At 36.8% G+C, this 22865-nt stretch overlaps 1 protein-coding gene across 11 annotated transcripts in view; it reads right to left on the bottom strand.

Annotated features, from left to right (window-relative positions):
• ZMYND11 (zinc finger MYND-type containing 11) overlaps positions 1-22865 on the bottom strand; it is a 125487-nt gene that overhangs the window by 46220 nt on the left and 56402 nt on the right. For 4 of the 11 annotated variants that reach the window (XM_062211065.1, XM_062211064.1, XM_062211062.1 and 1 more), the window contains exons 3-5: positions 13704-13863; positions 4344-4388; positions 1505-1666 (exon numbers count right to left, since the gene is read on the bottom strand). In XM_062211065.1, coding sequence (XP_062067049.1) covers positions 1505-1666; positions 4344-4388; positions 13704-13863 — 367 coding nt within the window. The other 7 variants (XM_062211067.1, XM_062211068.1, XM_062211070.1 and 4 more) reach the window with 5 other exon arrangements.

Raw genomic sequence — 22865 nt, 5'->3', positions numbered from 1 at the left:
TAAATCTTAAAAAAAAAAAAAGAAAAAAAAAAAAGAAAGAAAAGAAAAAGCTATCACTATAAAGACACAAGTATGCCCAGAATTCCATTCTGTGTCCATATTACAAACCCTAATTCAATCAACGACACTGCTGCTTTTTTCCATTCTACATTTCTAGTACCTACTACTTTTGTACTTAAGATCTCACTTTTTTAGTTCTCTTAGCGTAAATTATACCAGAAAAGAAGAGATACGTATTTGCTCTAAAATACACAAACCAAATACACAAGAGAATAAAATACGAATATTAATAAAGTTCATTTGCTCAAAATTATGAGTACTCAGACAGCACTTATAGAGACCTACAACTTTGGGCTTCATATTAATATATCTAGACTTGGGGATTTATCACTGCTTAACTGACATTTACAAATTTCACTGATATAATTATTAACCTTTTTTTTAACACTTCTCCCACTGTTTCCTGCCTATTAAATATGTACAGTAGTGTTGGAAAGATTAAGTATACTTAGATGATACAAAGCGAAATTAATAAGGGACTACAATGTATCCTGTATTTTGCTTATCATTCTAGCAGAAAATTTTTGATGCCAGAGAAGGGAATAATTATGAATACAAAACTTTTTCTGGAACACTAAATGAATATTTAAATTTCTCAAGTTCTCTAAAACATTTTCACAAGCTAAACTCATAAGTAATTTGGACAACTTGCTTGGCTCCAAGTAAGGAAGTTGATAATATCAACTACAAAACAGTAGAGGTTGCATTCAAATAATTCCTTACTTCTCATCAATGCCATATGCAATGTAGCATTTATTCATTGCACATCACTCATATACACAGACACACCACATTCTGCATCCAACAATCACAGCAAGTATATTCTTCAGTGGGGTAAATGAAGAAAAACAACTGTGGAAAGTAACTATTTTATCTACTGGACAAACTCATTTTGCTTTAAATAAAGTAATCATGATTCTTTACACACAACTGTCCCATCCCACAACCCACCAAATAAAGTATAACCAAATAATAAACTAACTCATGATATGACAAAATAAAGGCAACATTCCATGTGTATAAAATGGAAAATAGATAAAAATGTTTCCAACACTGTGCCTTTTGCTGATTGTGTTTTCTGAATGGCATAAATTGTGCGATACATTATAAAGTACTTATTGAACCAATCTTGGTATGGCATATTATTTCTGACTTCCAGAGGCTATCCATTAAAGCAGTCACACATTCCAGAGGCAGGTATGAAGTAGGGAAGAGGATATATTTTTATATGATTAAAACTTTCTAGAATCCACATTCTGAAATATGGAATGTGTTCTGTGATATCCATTTATGAGTGCTCTGTGTTCATTCACCATTTCAGCAGATAACCCCCACCCTCCAGTACTTTATCCATTCACCTGGCAAGACCACCTGGGATATCTTTGTGAAGCTATTAATTAAGTTAAACCCTCTGACCAGCACATGAAAGCTCGTAGGTACTCACCCTGCAAACTGGGCACTGCCAGTGACTACTGCTGTCTCTAAGCCTGAACTCATCAGACAAACACTTGGAATGATACACACGAAAACACAGGTCACATATCAACACCTCTCCAGGCAAATGGCATTCAAAACAATACCAGTCATGATTTTCTGTTTCCCAGTCCTACAAAAAATACAAAATAATTTCGTATGACAGTTTGTCAGTATCTGCAATGACTAAGCATAAAATTGAAACTAAACTCCATCAGAAGTTAGGCATTATAAACAATTTTAGACATTTCCTGTGTAAAAACAAGAGGGAAAAACAACTACAGATTGATTTCTTTAAAATTTTAAATTCTTTCCTAAACAGTATTAATTCAGAAAATCTTTAAGGTGATCTGATAGCAAAACCAATCCAAAATGAAGTAAGTCCAAAGCCTACCCCAGTTCTAATATTATCTTTCACTTTTAAATATAATCTAAGAAATCATTTTTCCAGTAAATTGAGCACCCCAAACCAACCTATAGCTTAATATTTCAAGTAAACAAACCTTTCTTTTGTCATAGTTTTTAAAAATACTATAGGTACATGGCACCTATGGGAGTAGAATAAATGGTGATGCTCACTGATTCTTATCTTCTCATCCATGATTGGATGTTTTATTGAAAATAACCATCAGTCAAGATGTCCATGTTCTGATAGGTCAAATATTCAGTCTGTTTAATTTGGAAACAAACTGAAAATGTGAAACTAAAGGTTTAATCACATTGTTCAAAGGAGGTAACCATGGGGGGCAGGGGGAAGGGAAGTAGGTTTATTTCCTGATTGTAGCTGTTCCTAAAAGTTAAAAAGAACATGAAGACAGGTACACAGGTGTTCCTCAACATGTTCTTATTTATAACACATTTTTTGTACAGCCCATACCATTCAAATACAAACAAGAAGATTGGTAGAAGTTCTCTTAGTTTAGAACTAGTTCTTTAGAAACATCACTCAGCTTTTATTAAAGCACAGTTACATAAAGAGTGATGAACTGAATTTCAACCTTCCTTTGTAGATATGTTAACCAAAAGAACAAAGATAAAACCCACAGGTTGTAGGGATCCTGTGGGATCCTGCACTCCAAAACCTGTGCTCCAGTGAGGATTCTGCATCCTAAACATGGGCCTTGCCATCAGGATCCTTTTTATAAATCATCTACCCTGTTTCCAGGGTGAAGATTTTTCACTTTCTCTGATGAAAATATTCTCTTAATAAATGCTTTTTTTATAATACTCACTTGAGTAAGCAATAACTTCTTTAGAAACGAGGTTCAAATGTATTGCTTAACTGTATCGGAGTGCCACTATTAACTCCTTCAAAAGGGAAGGGTTTCACTAAAGTTTCAAAATTCACATCTTCTAACCCACATCCAGAGTCATGGCCAAAGTACAGCAGTAAATCCTGGAAAAACAATTTCTGATTTCCTTTTTATTAAGAAATTGGTGGTCTTTATTGACCAAAGTAATAGGGGAAAAGACATGACCATTTTTAGTCATTTGCTACAGATGTACATACTCTGCAAACTCACTTTGGCGGAAAAATTTCACTTAGAATGTCATCATAAAACAATGATTTTACACAAAACTGATTGTACACAGAAAAAAATCTATTCAAAAAGTTTGGCACAGTGGCACCATGTAGACACGAATTATGTGTGTGGTGCTTGGCTGCATTCAGTCCTTGGTCTATCTACTTCAGATAGTTCATATATGTTATATTTTAGCTATTTTAATTTTTTTAACCAAAATGTTCCAGCATAAATTACATTTCAAAGGATATGACACCTGTTCCACATTTAATGAACAGAACTCCAAGTTTAAAAAATTATTACAGAATATTTTCTTCAAAGCTATTTAGAATCATCTTAAGGATTTTAGTGGCTTCTATCTGCTCATTAACAATATAAACTGCCATCTTTTATCACTTGAAATTTTTACATTAATTCACCTTCATGTGATGCTCAACTTGTGTGATGGTAGTAAGTTAATTAAGAAAGAGAGGTAAGAACATATCCTCAGCCTCTCCATGCTACTACCTACATCTTTCAATCCCTACCCTACCCCTACCCTATCCACATCCATCCATGAAATGAAGATGAAAATGATCGGCCTTTGACTATGTGTTTAATTCTAGGTCTATTTTTCAAAGCAATTATAGAAAAGAAAATGTAATTCAAATAATATAAAAGTTGAGAAAAACTTGGCTAAATGTTTATATAATGGCATATAACTATCTCCATTATTCAATATAAAAGTAGGGCTAGGAAAAGGAGTGCTGTTCATTCTTTTATTCATGGCAACAGCTGTTCAGAAAACAGAAAACATGCAAAAGTCAAGTTCGAAATTACTACATTCTGAATCCGGGAATGTTTTTCTGAGATACAAATGATATAGGCAAGTTTACCGTGGGCCCAGTTGTCTACAACTTTTCCTATTAAAAACAAAACCCATTATATAGTACTTTTGACTAATATTTAATATGTATGCCAATTAGCTACATTTACATTTATACGGGATTTTACCAAATGTAATCAGCTAATCTATTACAGCCTGATTAACTGCATATGTAAACTGCTATTTCAAAACCAGAAAGCATTTTAAAAAGCAAATCTACTAAGCACAAAATTCAAAATCAGAAGCAATATAAAGATAGTATAGTTTTAACAAACAATTCTAGCAAGAATGCACTAAGCTAGCCTAAAATTAAGATAGAATTATAATACTGAAAAACAAACCAAAAATAAATAAATAAATAAATAAAGCCCAAAAAATTCAGCAGAATTAAAGTAAAATAACATAGTGCAAAATTAGTTCACCTTGTTTGGGGTTGCTGTCCGGGAGAAAGGCTGCATACTGTAGGCCTTTCAAAATAAAAACAAAATAATCTTGGTCTCTCTACTACAACTTTGCTCAATATCAGGCAATACACAGAGCTAAAGGGATTTCACATATGGTCAAACGGTTTATCATTTGCTATATGACTTATACTATTTCGAAGACATTAGCTGATAATCTATCAATGTGCTAATTATTAACATGCAAACTTAATTATTACCTGTTACAAAGGAAACTTTTCACACTAACACAAAAGCTACAAATAGACACAGAGAAAATTTGCCCCCAGAACTTATATGAAACCTATGATAACAGCAGAAAAATATTTTACTAACAGGCAAATTTGGTGTCATTATAAATTTGCACAATACCATAAATATGTCTTACTGATCTGAAACTACTTCACATTAGATCTTTTAAAACTTGTTGTGATGAATGTAAGTGTGGTGAACTCAATACCTCACCATAGTGTGAAATTTATACAGGCTGTCCTCAGAACCTAGTAGAAAAAATTCCACCATCTAGCAGCAGCCTATTGATCTAAGTCTCTGTCATCCATATAGCATTTGGTTAAGACTCTGGAGCCATACTGGTTCAAATCTTGGCTCCGGCACTCACGGCTGTGTAATCTTGGGCAGAATGCTTAGCTTCTCTGTGTGTCATTTTCTATCTGTAAAATGAACAGAATGATAGTACCTAGTTTATAGGGTTTTTATAAGAATCAAATGAATTAATATGTATATAATACTTAGATGAGTACCTGACACAACATGAGCGCTCAGGAAGTGTTAGTGAGTGTTAAGAATAGTGCAAAAAACAGGAACTGATCAAGTCACAAAATGATATAACATGCTTATATATGTATGTGCATTTATTTTCCAGGCACATTAAAATTCATCATCACATTTCACTTTCACATTTCTGTAAGCTGTATAAATCAAGAAATATTATGAAGTTTAATTTAGAGGCAAAAATGAAGCACAAAAAGAGAGTTGTGCAGTTAGGCAGCAACAGAGGTGCCTGGAAGAATTCTTGGAACAAAGTGTTGCAAATCATAATTTCCCCCACCAATAATTCAACAGCAATTTTAATTTTTAAAGTAACTTCCTATTTTCACTTAAGGAACAGATAAACATTACACTACCAGTATAATATTTTAATGTAAACAGAATATAAAATTCTCTATACTTCTAAGCTTAGTTTAATTCTGTTAACGATTCAGTTAATCAAAGGTAAGAATTTGATAGTGTCATAGTTCCAGTAATTTTAAATTTTATTTCCTTTTACAACTAAAATATGACTACATTGCCCAGTGAAACAGAATTTACACAGAAGAAAGGAAAAAAGAGGGAGAGAATTCTCACACACACACACACACACACAATCAGTGAGAAGAGTACAACAGGATAGTATGATCCAAAAATATTCTATTGAGTACAATGGAAATTATTAAACTGAAGAATAATTTCTGAATTGACAATAGTACAGTTTAAATGTACATAAAACTATATAATATGTCTGGTTTCTAACTAATAATGGACATTTTACTTAGCAAATAAATTATTATATTTTTGTAACTGAGAGAAAATGGACATTTGGAAGGAATGTGTGCTTCTGTATAGAATTAATATAAATAGAATCAAATATATTTCACATTTAAAAATATCAACCATATTCAAAGGGCATCAAGTTTTACATTAAGGTATTTAAAACACCTGGTTCATTAACTTGACAACTACAATTGTAAGAAAAAGGTAAAAAGATCTAAACTTTAAAATCTTGTTATTCTACTATGCAATATTTATGAAAGAGGACTGAAAGAGTTAAACTCAATTTGAATTTAATGAGGGCTATCTTAATGTTTTTCTTGAGCAGTAAGTAAGCAACTTCTTGCCATGGCTGTTTATGGTATGATTTCTGAAGAATAAGGCTACAAATTCCAATCTTATCTCTAATCTAAAAGATGAGAACTTAGCTAAATTTCAAGAAATACAACCCACAACTTCTTTTACACTGGATGTTTTGAGTTGGAGAAGCAGAAGATGACAGGGAAGAAAGTATCTATTTTGTTCATCTGTAAATTAGGATCCAAGACCAGTTATCAACAATATGCCATTATCTTTAAGAAACCACAAAGTATATACTTTCATTAATAATACTTTTCTAAAAGGTATCAAAAACTTAAATGACATGAAGCAATAAATATAGAATTCTACCCTTTCATTTAAAAGGTTTCTCTTAGGCCTATTTAAAAGTAATATAAAATCCTGCTTTTAGGCAGTACAAACCACATTATATAAAAAGAAAAGACTCAAAGCAGGATGTCAGGGCAAGACCTGGTGAGTACCTTACTAGTTAAGAGTTTAACCTATAAAAGATAAACTTCTATTTACTTAAAGAAAAGCTACTGAATACCAAACTTAACTTTACCTAGCAAATGGCAATATTTTGCCCAAATAATACGATTCTCATGTTCTGAGAATAAAGGAGAAAAAGTGCTATGAAGAAATATGGATTGATGGGGCTGGCGCCATGGTGTACCAGGTAAAGACACTGCCTGAAGTGCTGGTAACCCATATGGAAACCGGTTAGAGTCCTGGCTACTCCAGTTCTGATCAAGCTCTCTGCTAAGGTTAGGGAAAGCAGTAGAAGATGGTCCAAGTGCTTGGACCCCTGCACTAACATAGGAGACCCAGAAGAAGCACCAGGCTCCTGGCTTCAGATCAGCATAGCTCCGGTCTTTGCAGCCATCTGGAAAGGGAACCAGCAGATGGAAGACCTCTCTCTCTGTCTCTGCCTCTGCATCTCTGTAACTCAGTCTTTCAAATAAATTAATTAATTAAAAATATGGATTGATTATAGCTATCTATGTATATTTCTTTAGAGCAAGCAAATAATGAGCCCTTGAGAACATATAGAATTAAAAAAAAAATCATGAAATAACAAACCACTAAATGGTCAGACATCACACAGTTTTACTCTGTTCCTGGCCTAGTGACCTTTTACCAACATCATATGAAAACCACTTTTACATGAATTATTTGGGCTCTATGAATGAATGTTACTGTCATGCCAAGCAAATCTGATGAACATGAACAATTTAAGAGAGTGGTCCACAGGATTAAATAAGTTTGTCATTCAAAAAACTGATTGGTACAAATATTTTTCCCTTGTTTATTCATTAATATTGAAGCAAACCATTTTAAATTGGGAGTGGTCTGACTTTATTACTTTTTTTCATTCTCCCATCTCATATAGACACATGTAAAATATCACTGGGGTTATTTGCCCTAGCAGTTAAGATGTCATTTGGAGGGCCAGCACTGTGGCATAGCAGGTAAAGCCATCACCTGCAGCTAGCATCCCATATGGGTGACAGTTCAAGTCCAGGCTGCTCCACTTCCAATCCCGCTTTCTGCTATGGCCTGGGAAAGCAGTAGAAGATGGTCCAAGTCCTTGGGCTCCTGCACCCATGTGGGAGACCCGGAAGAAGCTCCTGGCTTCAGAACTCTCTCTGTCTCTCCTCTCTCTGTGTAATTTTGACTTTTAAATAAATAAATAAATCTTTTAAAAACATGTCATTTGGGAATGCTACATTTCCTATCAGAGTATCAGCTTCACTCCCAAATCCAGCTTTTTTTTTTTTTTTTTTTTCATCTCTTCTTCTTTTCCTTTGACAGATAAGAGAAAGCTCCCATTCTTTGGTTCATTCCCCAAATGCTCACCATGGCCAGGACTGGCCAAGACAAAAGCCAAGATCCCAGATCTCAATTCAAATCTCCCACATGAGTAGCAGGATCTCAACTACTTCAACTATCATCGCTGCCTCCCAGGGCTCACATCAGCCAGAAGCTTGAGTCAGGAGCTCTTGGTGGGTATAGGTTCTAGGCACTCTAGACATCTTAACCACTAGGTCAAACACCCCCAAGCTTCCTGCTAATGCGTATTCTGTGAGGGAGTAGTGATGACTCAAATAGCTGGGTACCTGTAACCCATGTGGGAGACCTGGACTGAGTTCCCAGCTCCCAGCTTTAGTCTGGCTCAGCCCAGGGTCATTGCAGGCATTTGAAGAATGAACAAGTAGATGATCTCTGTATCTTTTGGCCTCTCAAGTGAAAATACATAAAAATTTTAAAAAAGAAATTACCTTGAAGATGTTTATATATTGCCTAATTAATTTTACAACAGTTTTTCCACATGAATTATCACTCATAAAGGGGTTACAATGGTAGTTGAAATCAGCATCACAAAATGTCTAAAAATTGGGACCGACATTGTGATATAGCCGGTAAAGCTGCCGCCTATGATGCCCACATCCCATGTGGGTGCTGGTTTGTGTTCTTGCTGCCTCGCTTCCAATCCAGCTCCCTGTTAATGGCCTGGGAAAAGCAGTAGAAGATGGCCCAAGTGTTTGGGCCCTTGCTGCCCATGTGGGAGACCTGGATGAAGCTCCGGGCTGCTGGTTTTAGCCCTGGCCATTGCAGCCATCTGCAGATAAACTAGCAGGTGGAAGATCTTTCTCTCTCTCTCTCTCTGCAACTTTTTCAAATAAATAAGTAAATATTTTTTATGAAAAGTCCAAAAATCATTCCAGTTTAGTATAAAAAAAATCTCACTACTATGGTGGCCAGTGCCTTTGCCTTATACAGGTTTCTTCATGGATAGATTACATATAATTATATCCTCATCTACTACAGTTAGGATATCAATATATGATTGCTCTATTTAATAAAAATATCCAAAATATGCGTATTTTTCAATTATTTCAAGGACAGTCATTGGACAAAAAGTAGCAGATGTGAAATTAAAATACAATACCAAAAAACTCTCTTTTTAAGTAAAGTATATTCTTGTCTATCTTTTCTTTTACAACATAACTGTGGAAATTAAGATAAGTAGACCACAGTTTCTTTGCTAACACAAAATATCTCATGAGATATAACTTGCAGGACTTATCAAGAAAAGTAACTTTTCCCCCTTTGTGAGGCTATACTATTTTAAGAAGTAATAGAAGGAAAAGAGATATACTGCCTACTTAAATGAGAAAACTGACTATAAAGAATACCAGTACCTTTGAATTATTTAAATAAATAAATAAATATAAGCACTGTAACAAGTAACTAAAAACATACTAGACTTTTCCTTTTCAAGGTCATATATATATAGATATGTATATATACAAATACACCCACACACACACACAGACACACACTTGCTTTTTTTCCTTAATTGACTCTAAGTCTGAAAGGCAACCAGGTAAACAATAACATACATCTTTCAACTAAAAATCTCAAATTTTTAAAGACACTGAAGTAATTCACACTATATACAAGGTGCTCAAACTATAAAGGCGGGGTCTCAAACCAAATGCTGGCAGTCACTAGTCACAAAATACCTTTGAGCAAATAAGGTGACCAGACACTCTTACTATATACTTACTTTATTAAACTAAGACACTTTACAACTGTTTGCTTGAAAGCTGTTAAGTAAAATATTTAACACCTCTGATGTGACTGGTGCTTCCTAAGTTGTTCAGTTCACAATCTGCACCACCATTAAGCCATAGCCTGCATGCACAGGTCATACAGTTAATACACATACACACAAGTAGCCAGTGTAAGATATCTGTACTATGTCAAGAGGGATATCGTTAATTTACGTCTTCAAGAGTATTATTAAGCCTGGAAAACAGTGGCAGGTAGAAAGCCACTGAGTAGCCAGGTAGTATACCATTTAAGGTAATGAAACAGACATATGGTTAGTCTCATTACTTTATACAACAATCCAGTGCTTTAAAGGAAAACGTCTTTATAGGCAATGTCTTTGAGGACATAGGTTGAAAAATAAAAAGATGCTGGTAAGAATTATTGTTCACACAGTTAGTAAAAAACTTGTGTTTCTACTATACTATATTTCAAGAATTTGTCTTGTTTTAAACATTTCTTAAAGTTTTATTATGCTTTTAATTGATAAATAATAATTTTACATACTTATAGGGTACAAAGTGATACATACATGTATATACTGTAGAATGATTAAGTCAGGCTAATTAAAAATCCATCAGCTCACTTATCTTTTCTCTGGGGTAAGAACTTTTAAAAACCATTCTTCTGGTTAGTTTGAAATGTACAATACTCTATTATTAAGTTCAGGCACCTTGCTGTGTAATAGATCACCATTAAGCATATTAATTCACTTGTCAAAAAAATTTGTTGAGTACATGGGCTATATGTTTTATATAGATGTTCCTTAAAACAATCAAATAAAACAGATATTAATATGCCCATATTACAGCTGACTACTATAGAGGCTAAGAAATTTCCTTAAGGTCAGAAAACTAACATGCTTGAGATGGAATGGAAATCCTTGTTTACTATAATATATTAGAACCTAATCATTCTATACACTGTTACCTCTAATTTCTAAGCATTTATTTATTTTATAACTTAGACACAATTTTGATATTTACTTTCATTTATAGGATATATGCATGTTTGGTATAAAACATGTTTTTGAATAAGAACCAATCATGGTGCTGTGGCATAGACATTTAAGCCATCACCTATGATGCTAGCATCCCATATGAGTGCCTGTTCGTGTCCCAGACGCTACACTCTGATCCAGCTCCCTGCTAATGTTCCTGGGAAAACAGCTGAGGATGGCCCATGTGCTCGGGCCTCTGCACCCATGTCGGGAACATGGATGAAGCTCCTGGCTCTGGCCTGGCCAGCCCCAGCTGTTGCAGCCCATCTGGAGAGTAAATCCGCAGGTGGAAGATTTCTCTCTCTCTTTCTCTCTTTGTCTCTTCCTGTAACTCTGTCTTTCAAATAAATATATCTTGAAAAAAAAAGAGAACCAATCAGAACCCATATTCTGGTGTTTGACTTCCAAGTATATAAAAAAAAAGAAATCCAAATTAAAAAAAAAAAAAAGAAATGGATGATTCTATAAATATATGCCATATGGACATCAAAAATAAAGAACAGAATGTATCACCTAATGCAGTGGGGAACATTTAAGCTCATTAACTGCTTGTTAAATTAAACAAAGAAACTACAACTTAATGAGGAAGAAAACATGGAAAATCACAAATCTAAAAAGTAAAGGGAAATAAAATCACTTTTATGAAAAAGTGTACACAAGACTCACAAACCAAGCTCCTGTAAATTAAACTGCACCTGTTTTGTTATTATATAATCTTAGAAATTATCTGTATAATATTCTTTACTAAATCTGTAAGTTTTTAAGTGTTTTGGGATACAGAATGTTTTATAATCTGGATTCTTTTATATACAATGTGCTAGCAGATACTAATGCCTGTCCTTTAAATATGTGATACAGATAAATTTACATCATTTGACATTATTTTTACTATGTCTTGACAACCAGTTTCTTCACTGGAAACACAGCTTTACAAACTTTCTGTAAGGAAACTCAACAGAAAAATGCTTCTGATATAAACACTGTCACTTTACTTTTTAAGAATGCTTCCAGTGCACAAACCAGGTGATATCAGTGAAAGTAAAAATTTTTCTTCCCATATTTTCTGTTTGTGGAAAGTGTGAATTCCTTCTTGAAGCTCTGAAGATATAATAACCTGATAAAAACAGTGTTAAGTGGGTATTTATCCTAGTGCTGAAGACATCTACATCTGACAACTACGTTTGATTCCCAGCTGGCTTCTGACTCCAACATCCCATCAGTGCAGACTCTGGGAGGGAGCAGTGACCACTCAAATGACTGCGTCCCATCCATGTGGGAAGCCTGGACTATGTTTCCAGGTACCATTTTCTGCCCTGGCCCAGCCCCAATAATTGTGGGCATGGAGGGAGTCAACCATCACGTGGGAGCTCGCTCGCTCTCTCTCAAATAGACAAACTTCTTCTAATTGAACAAGTTTTCCAGGTATATAACATCATTGCTGCCTCTGTGAAACAGCTCCCCACAGAACCGGTGCTGGTTAACTTACTGCTCTAAGACAGCTTAGTATGTTTATGGACTCATCTGCTGTAGGATCGCAAAAGGAAATTAATTCAAAGTTTTGAGTAACTTACTCTGCAAAGAGCCAGTTTTAAGATTTTTTTAATTTTTATAATTTTAGGTTTAGAGAATTCATGATAAAACACTCTCAAAAGACCCTATAGTTAAATCCATTCTTTTCAAAATGAAAAAAATTTTAACACATGCTATACTAAAAATTAACATTTTAAATGATGCTCCTTTGTAAAAATTTAGACTTGTTAATCAAGATACTAAAATATCGATAAAATAAGATAGCAAGACTGAAATACTACATGAGACCAAATTGTACCTAAGAAAAAAGGTACTTCTAAATGTGCCTCTGAGTGTAAAGATATACTGAAAGAACAGCAAAAGACATCTATATTTAAAAGAACACTCAGGGGCTAGCGTTGCAGTATAGTGAGTAATGCTGCCATCTGTAACACCAGCATCCCATATGGGGGCCAGTTCAGAGCCCCAGTTCTGCACTTCCAATCCAGCTCCCTGCTCATGGCCTGGGAAAAGTAGCAGAATGGCCCAAGTATTTGAGCCCCTGCCACTCACACAGGAGAAATGGAAAAAACTCCTGGCTCCTGGCTTCAGCTTAGCCCAGCCCTGGCTACTGTAGCCACATGGGGAATGAAACAGCAGGTGGAAAACCTCTCTTTCTCTCTCTCTCTCTCTCTCTGTGTGTGTGTGTGGCTCCCTCTCTGTGTTAACTCCGACTTCTAATAAATAAATAATTATTAAAAAAAAAAAAAGAGTCAAACAAAGAACTAGGTAAAAATATAATTAACCTTCTGTCTTTCCTGTTTGATTTCTGTTCCAGAGGATAACACTTGCAACAGTCCTTCATCAATTAAAACACTGTCCAGGGGAATCTGACATTTGGGATCTTTGAACCCTGTTGGAAAATTCCTACTGAAATATGGCTGTAGGATCTTATGCCACCCAACCTGAAGTGTGACTATTACCGTAAAAAGACAATGCATCCCTTTCAATCATCTAGATGATATTAACATTAATCTGAACTGAACCATTTTTAAACTAGTATTTACTAAACACTTAGGAATGTCATTAATTGTGTGTATATAAAGAGTTATTGCTTATTTTTTAGATTTAAGGTAACACAGGCAAAAAGAGTAAGCACTTTATAAAAGTTATCTCCTAAAGAACCAGTAAAGAAATTATCCATCTTATCGATTTAGAGCCTTAATGTTGCTAAAAACACTAAAATGAAATAGCTACATTTCTTAAAATGATTTTCCTACAGGTTGTATCTAAAATAATGAAAATAACTGACCCTGCATCTCTAAATTAATCAAATGAAATATACTTACAATCTCATCTCCTGGCAACCAATATCCTTCTTGCTCAATACCAGCTTTTGAACCTTTGCAGCCCACTGTTAGAGTTTCGACAATAAGACCATCTTTCACAGCTAAGCTCAGCTGACGGGTGGTCTCTTTTGGATGCATACCGTGGACTCGAGACATATACCTGAATATAGAGGAAAAACAAATTTATAAATTCCTTAGTGCTGAAAATGGAAATTAATAATATAATAAGAAAAAGGGGATAATTTGTTTATTATGATTTGTATTAATGAAAGTTCTGAATACTTAACTGTTCCAATTATATTTCAAACTTAAATTCTATTCTACATAGAGTAATATTTGTTCAAAAACAGTCAGTCCCAAACCAGCAAACACAAATCACTTAAAAGATTTCAAACATTCCATTTAGTTTTAGTGTCTAGAGGTATTACCACCAACTTCTATTCTGCAGGTTCTAAAATTAGAATTATGTAACCCCCAAACATAGAATTGCAGAATCACAAAATTTTTTTCTAATACCTTTACTCAAAACTTAAGAAAATGACACCAGAGAAAAAGAACTACATAAGTGTTTTTCACCATACAAGCATAAGGAAAAATGGACACATGCTCTGGTCAGCAAAGCAAAAAAGTACATTTCAACAAAATATATTTTGGACTGAGTCACCAAGAGATATGGTTTCTTTTATGTTTCCAAGGAACAAAATGAAATATTTCAAACATACCATGGATCACAGAGAACAACAGTAAGAGATTCCCTTGTATTCATCAATTACATTTAACTCCTGTTACCATAAAAGAAGCATTATAAATACAGTTGAATTTTTGTCATTTTTAATTCCCCTCCCTATAATCCTCAACACTGATATCTCCAACTACTAGGCTTCCAAAAGCTCTTAAAGCTTCTGCGGAATAAACTAGCAGATGCAAGAACTCTGTCTCCCTGTCTACTCTCGGAAAAATATTTACAAATAGGGCATGTGTATAATGTTAAAACTATAACAAATAAGGGAAATAATGACAAATACAGAATTATGAGATTTTAATTTCCTCATCTCAGTTCACAAATAAATCTGTGAGGCGAAAAAAGGGAAGTAGATATAGAAGACCTAACTAGTAAGACAGGGCTAGTTGATTTATTGTAAATTCAAAGTACCTTCAAAAGGTCCAAGGAACATTGGTAAAGATAACAAACCTTCCACAACGATGATTTTTAATAAATTCCAAAAGTAAAAGACCTTAGATAATCAAAGTGAAAGGAAGCCAAATATGAATAGCAAAAGCAGAAAACTCATAAACCACCATTTAGTCAAAAAGTTTACCTAAAAATTTCTAAGATCTAAGGACAATTATTACAAAAGCTAAAGCACCGCTAGTTAAAAAATAATACAATGAACTATTTATTAATCAAGAGTTCCTTGTTAAGAAACAATAAGTATCATTAGCTAAATCAACAGTAAAGACACAAAGCAATAACAGAAACTAAGAAATGTCTATAAGCATATAACATATGTAAAATTGAAATTAGCCATAAGCAATTTGTTTCACACAAAAAAGCAAGATGGCTACTAGTTATTTTCTAAGAAAATATGACCAAAATTTGACCACACACACAAAAAGAATACTTAATAAGGTCAATTTCCCAAGAAATAAAGAAGTTGACAAAGTGCTTTCCTAGGAAAAACCAGCTAGCACCTATTCATAAATCAACTGTCAAACTTTCAGTGATCAGATAACTCCAGCATGATTTATACTCTTCTAGTGCATAATACAGGAAAGCAAAGAATCATGCATATAATAACAAAATCCTATAAAATGGTACAGAAAAAGAAAATTAGGCACAGGTGTTTGGTACAGTTAATACACCACTCGGGACAACAATATCCTATATGGCAGTGTCTATGTTCAAGTCCCAGCTCCATTGATTCCAGCTTCCTGCTAATGTGCACCCTGGGAAGTAGTAGGCGAACACTTAAGGGTTGAACTCCAACAACCCAAGTTGAAGACTTGGATTGAGTTCTAGAATTCTGGCTTTGGCCTGGCAGCACCCCAGCTGTTGTCAGCATTTGGGGAGTAAACTGGAAGGAAGATCACTGCCTTTAATATAATTAACTAGCAACTTAAAAGAAAAACATAGAAAAGGTAGTTTTCCACAGGAGTACTGAAATATGGTCTACTATTAAATACAAATTAATAAATACTAATACATTAATATGTTGACATATCAGAACACTAAATCAAGTTTAATTCCAGGAATGAAATGAAGACTTAAGAAATCTAAAAATATAGGGGCCAGCCTCTTGGCATAGTGGTTTAAGCTGCTGCCTACAATGCCGATATCCTATATGTGTGCCTGGGAAAGCAGCAGAGGAAAGCTTAAGTGTTTGGGCCCCTGCAACCCATGTGGGAGACACAGAAGAACCTTCTGGCTCGTGGTCCAGCCCTGGCCACTGTGGTCACTTGGGAAATGAACTAGCAGATGAAAGATCTCTGTCTCTCCATCTTTTTAGCTCGTTCAAATAAATAAATAAGTAAATAAATAAATAAATCTAAAATATATATCACTATATACATATAAGATGTACAAAAACTATATATAGCTCAGTTTATCCCACTTACAGATCAAAAACAAAAAAATCATAAAATTCTGTTAATCTTGATATTTATTAAAATTCAACAAGCAGCCCCTAACAAAACAAGACTGAGTAAATACTTTTTTTTTTTAATGTATTTGACAGAGATATAAATAGTGAGAAGACAGAGAGAAAGGTCTTCCTTCCGTTGGTTCACTCCCCAAATAGCCGCCACAGCCGGTGTGCTGCGCCCATCCGAAGCCAGGAACCAGGTGCTTCTCCTGGTCTCCCATGCGGGTGCAAGGGCCCAAGCACTTGGGCCATCCTCCATTGCCTTCCTGGGCCACAGCAGAGAGCTGGACTGGAAGAGGAGCAACCGGGACCAGAACCTGGTGCCCCCATGGGATGCCGGCGCCGCAGGCGGAGGATTAACCAAGTGAGCCACGGTGCCGGCCAAGTAAATACTTCTTAATCAGAAATATTCAGACATGTATTGCTATCACTTTTCTTTACCACTCCGCAAACGTTAACCACATAGTTTAAATAGGTATAAAAGGTGGTAAGGATTAAAACAATCATCATTTGCAAACTGCAAATCTAGAAAACCTAAAACAATCAGCTCATGTGCTATTTTTAAATAATTCAATCAACGCTTGGGGGAAAATTAACACAGTAAAATTAACACCACTTTATATATACATCTAAAAACCAGTTAGATTTAAAAGACTGCTATTGCTTACATCAGCAACAAGAAAAACAAAATTCCTCGCAATAAATAGAAGACGTGGCAAAATCTGTACAAAGAAAATTCTGAAATGCTATGATGCAAAATATGAACAAATGGGAATTATATGTGTTTTCTTTGGGGGGGGGCAACAAACCAGCAAAATGAAATTCCAACTTATTGTTGGAGAACACGGTTTCACACATACATCAAACAGGACAAAATAAACAAACAGCAACTTCACAGGACAAAAAGGGTGAGGGGTAAATCAAAATTGTATCTTCGTCTTAACTGTCTCATACAAACCAAATGCAGCACAGCTAACCACATACACAAAGTTCCTAGAGCTCCTGGAATAACCTTTGTTACAATTTTCGTTGTTTTTTTACGGGTTTTTTTCCTCCCGAGGGCACAGAATGACCACGGTCACACAGCGAACGAGAAGCGGCCGGAGAACAGGCCGCAGGCCGCAGGCCGCCTTGGCCGAGATCAAGGATGGCCAACCGCGGACGCGCACAAAAACACAACACGTACATCGAAAACACAAATAAACCCTCCTCTTAAAAGTACTCTTATTTCTTCAAAATAGCAAGACCTTTTAAGTTTCGGTTCTCCGTGCTTCACACTCCGGGCGCCGAGGAGCTCCGTCGCGGGTCGCCGGGCGCGGGCTTCTGGGCGGAGGCTGACGCAGTTCGAGCTCGACAGGAAGTGGAAGGCGGGGAGGCCGCAGCCCTTTTTCCAGTCTGGCGGTGCCTTTCCTGGGTAGTCAGTCGTGGCGATTACTTCTGTAGCTGCCTCAGCCTCCTCGCCTACATCTCCACGCTCTTCCTTCTCCACCTTCTTCATCTACCGCGTCCGTCGGCCCCTCCGCCCACATCCCTCACTAGCAGTCATTAGCAGGGGCATCGCTTCCGTCCTCTGCTCCTCCCTAACTTCCTCCTCCTCTAAGTTTTCAGGGGTGATCTTCGCTGGTGTCCGCAGCCACGTGTGATGGTGGCTGGCCCACGCCAGTGATCCGGAGCCAGCGATAAAGCTACGGGGCTCCACCGAGGCGGATGCGTGGGATGAACGGTGCAGCAGAGCAGCCAGTGGGGCAAGAATTCTGACAGAGATGGCATTGTGCAAGTGTTCTTGGCAATACTGATTAACTAATGTATGGCATGGCGACAAGAAAAAATAATGATGGTACCCTACCTTAGTCTGCACCTCTAAATTTTAGATCACGTTTAAATGTGAAAAAATCACCAAATTATTAAAACAAAAACACTGGACAGTGTTTCTCACACTGATGTTGAGAAGAAAGCCTGAAGGCATTGTTACATCAAATCAATTTCAAACACAAAAAACAAAACCTAAGTTAAAGTACACATGACAAGCTGGCAGATTCATCTACATATCGCAAAACACCTAACAAGTCCTACAGATTCCGAATATAGGAGAAACTCCTGCTTATACAGATTGAGTATCCATTAACTGAAATGTTTGGAATCAGAAGGATTTCATGCTGGAATTTTTTGGATTTCAAAATATTTGCAGACACAATGAGGTATCTTGGGAATGAGACCATGGTCTAAATATGAAATTCATGCTCTGTGATACCAAGAAACTTCAAAATGTCCATATTTTAAAACTTTATGTTCTCGGCCAGAGCTGCGCCTCACTAGGGTAATCCTCCGCTTGGGGTGCCGGCACCACAGGTTCTAGTTCCAGTTGCAGCACCGGATTCTGTCCCAGTTGCTCCTCTTCCAGTTCAGCTCTCTGCTGTGGCCCAGGAAGGCAATGGAGGATGGCCCAAGTGCTTGGGCCCTGCACCCGCATGGGAGACCAGGAGGAAGCACCTGGCTCCTGCTTCGGATCCGTGTAGCTCCCGCCGTGGCGGCCATTTGGGGGGTGAACCAACGGAAGGGAGACCTTTCTCTCTGTGTCTCTCTCTCACTCTCTAACTCTGCCTGTCAAAAACAAAAAACAAACAAAAAAAGTTTACGTTCATCCTGCGCCACGGCTCACTTGGCTAATTCTCCTGCGGTGCTGGCACCCCGGTTCTAGTCCCGGTTGCTCCTCTTCCAGTCCAGCTCTCTGCTGTGGCCTGGGAAGACAGTGGAGGATGGTCCAGGTGCTTGGGCCCTGCACCCACATGGGAGGTCAGGAGGAGGTACCTGGCTCCTGGCTTCAGATTGGTGCAGTGTGCTGGCGGTGGTGGCCATTTGGGGGGTGAACCAACGGAGGGAAGACCTTTCTCTCTGTCTCTCACTAACTCTGCCTGTCCAACAACAACAAACTTCATGTTCCTGAAGAAGTGAATAGGTGGCTTGTTTTCACAGCATAGCCTCACCAATTCTGCTATCAGAAACAGGTGCGGAGCTGTTAAACAGTTTGAGTATCCTTTATTTGAAATGCTTGAGTCCAGACATTTTTCAGATTTTGGATTTTTTCAGATTCTGGAATATTTCCATATATATATATATATATATATAATGATATATCTTGATGATGGGATTCAAATCTAAACACAAGGTTTATACATACTTTATACACACAGCCTGAATGTAATATTATTAAATATTTTAGTGAGTCATATTTTGACTGCAACTTGTCACATGAGATCAAGTGTGAAACTTTCACTTAAGTATATTGGCATTCCAAAGTTTCAGACTTTGGAGTATTTGTATTTTGGATTAGAGAAGCTAAACCTGTAGTAATATATTTTGTATCTGTGAGATTCATAAATACACAAAGACTTATAATCCATACTTCATTGGAAAGCACATCACTAGTGGAACATAAATTAGCACTCCTTCTGTGGAGAACAATTTGATACTGTTTGCTAAAAATAGAAATGTACTCAGCCTTTGATCCAACAATTCTACTGCTAAGGACTGGCATTGTGGCATTGTGGGTGAAGCTGCCACCTGCAGCACCAGCATCCCACATGGGTTACAGTCCTGGCTGCTGTTCTTCTGATCCAGCTCCCTGCTGATGCACCTGGGAAAGCAGTGGAAAACAGCCCAAGGTCTTGGGCCCCTGTACCACGTGGGAGACCCAGGAGAAGCTCTTGGCTCCTGGCTTTGGCCTGGCCTACCCCAGTGGTTGTGACCATTTGGGGAGTGAACCAGCAGTTGGACGACCTCTCTCTCTGTAACTCCACCTTTCAAATAAATAAAAATCTTTTCTTTAAAAAATGAATTTATCCTTTAATTAGACGTGTCAAAATAATATATGACAAAAAGGGAAAATCAGTTTAGCATTGTTGGCAGCAAGAAAATATTAGAAGCCATCTAAATAAAACTTTGGAGAACTATTCTGGTTAAATAATTTGTAACATGAAGCTACTTTAACAAGTTAATGGAAATGGAATTAAAACATAAGTTTATTTTGGTTCAATTTTTAAAAATCCATGCATACAAGTACAACCACACCAAGGCTTATTATATAGACTTCATAAGAAAGAAAATGGTATTATAGGTGTTAAGCTGACACATGCTGTAAGATGTTTCCAAAAAAATCAGGGTAGAAGATGCTATTTCTCAAAAACACTGTATAGCTATATTTGTATATGTACTAAAGAGTTCCAGAGATATATTCATTCCAGAAGCAATGAAAAGAGTGGCCCATGGGGCCAGGCATAGGTGGAAAATATTTTTTAATGTTTAAGCTTATTTTGGTGCAAAAATTTGAAAAACCCATAGTTCTTCATAATATGCAGTTTCCATACTTTTAAAGGCTTCTCTTATTAGCTAAAAATATGCTTACTTCAAAAAAGTGGCTATCCGGGCAGGCATTTGGCACAGTGGTTTAGACACAACTTGGGATACCTACATCCTACAGTGGAGTACCTGGGTTGGAGTATATGGGCTCCACTCCCCATTCTAGCTTCCTAATAATGTGCAACCTGAGAAGTAGGGTGAGGGCTCAAGTACTTGGAACCCATGTGGGAGATGTGGATTTATGTCCCGGCTCCTGGTTTTGGCCTGACCTGGGCATTTAAGGAGTAAATCAAGGGATGGGAGATCTCTTTCTGGTTCCCTCACTCTCCTTTCAAATAAAATTTTAAAAATAAAAAATAAAATTAAAAATTATCTACCATTTATCATCCCTCCAGCAACATATGAAAAGTTCCTTTTTCCCACACAAGCTTGCTAACCTTGGGCAGTTCTCCTTCCTTTGCAAACTCATCATAGCTTTTCTTGGTCATTCATTCACCCATAGTGATTTGGGATCAGTTTGCTAACACCCATGAAAATATTTAAGGAGAAAAAATGTAACACAATATAGTCTTTCTCCTGATGACCTTGGTACGTCTGCTCATTTAGTTACATAATCTTCTATGTCTTTAATACAGTGTCAGGATTTTTCTCTATAAAATCCTTGCCTACCTATTGGGCTTTTCCTAGATAGTGCTTATGTTTCTTTTGAAAAAATGATTTTCTTTAATACAGTATTTTCTGGTTGGTCATTTCTGTTGAGCAACATTATTAAACTCTCATTAGTTGTAAGTCTGTATGTAAAGTCTATTGAACTTGGATGTTCTTATCAATCTAATTAGGCCTTCTAGTAAAATATACACCATAGGTAGCAACAGGGGGTATATTTGTATTTTAGGCTTTGCTACTTGAAGATGGTTAATGGTAGATATATTTTATCAATATAAATTGGCAAATATAAATACAAACACAATACTTGCTATAGGATTTTGATAAATATCTTTTACGGACAATACTCCTTCACAGACCTAGCTTGCTGTTTCATTTAAACAAAAATATAATTACATTTTATTGGGCAGCACCGTGGCTCACTTGGCTAATCCTCTGCCTGCAGTACCGGTACCCCAGGTTCTAGTTCCGGTTGGGGCGCCGGGTTCTGTCCCCGTTGCTCCTCTTCCAGTCCAGCTCTTTACTGTGGCCCAGGAAGGCAATGGAGGATGGCCCAAGTGCTTGGGCCCTGAACCCGCATGGGAGACCAGAAGGAAGCACCTGGCTTCTAGCTTCAGATTGGTGCAGCGTGGCTGCTGTAGCAGCCATTTGGGGGGTGAACCAATGAAGGAAGACCTTTCTCTCTGTCTCTCTCTCTGTCTAACTCTGCCTGTCAAAAAAAAAAAAAAAAAGACATTTTCTTATTTCTTAATATTTTAAAATTTATTTATTTATTTTTAAAGATTTATTTAATTATTTAAAAGGCAGAGATATAGAAAGGCAGAGGCAGAGAGAAAGAGAGGTGTCCCATTCGCTGGTTCACTCCCCAGATGACCACACTGGCTGGAGTGAGCCGACCTGAAGCCAGGAGCCAGTAGATTCTTCTGGGTCTCCCACGCGGGTGCAGGGGCCCCAGGATTTGGGCCATTTTCTGCTGATTTCCCAGGCCATAGCAGAGAAGCTGGATTGGAAGTGGAGCAGCTGGGGACTCGAACTGGAGCCCACATGGGATGCCAGCACTGGGGCCCCCAAATTTATTTAATTAAATTAGTTGAAAGACACATGCACACACACAAATCACGCAGCCACTAGTTCATGGCCATAATAGCAGTGGCCAGTACAGGCCAAAGGCAAGACTTTAGAACTCAATCCAGAACTCTCACATGGATAGCAGGAAGCCAAATACTTCAGCCATCACTAGCTACCTCTCAGGGAACCTGGTACTGGGAGGAGAGCCAGAACTCAAACCCAGGCACTCCATTATAGAACGCAGGCTTCCCAAGTGTTAACCATTGCAACAAATGTTTACCCCTCCTTGATCTTTTTTAACCCAAATGCTTTCTTCACACAAATGGTCTTCTTACTGGCTATTTGCTAAAACGACTTTAGAGCATGAATTAAGACACAATAAAAGAAGAGTTTTACTTTCTCTTTAGTAATAACACACTGGACTCAATTT

This window comes from Lepus europaeus, chromosome 14, assembly GCF_033115175.1.
Source record: "Lepus europaeus isolate LE1 chromosome 14, mLepTim1.pri, whole genome shotgun sequence".
NCBI classification, from domain to species: domain Eukaryota; kingdom Metazoa; phylum Chordata; class Mammalia; order Lagomorpha; family Leporidae; genus Lepus; species Lepus europaeus.
This window is presented reverse-complemented; position numbering and strand designations above follow the sequence as displayed.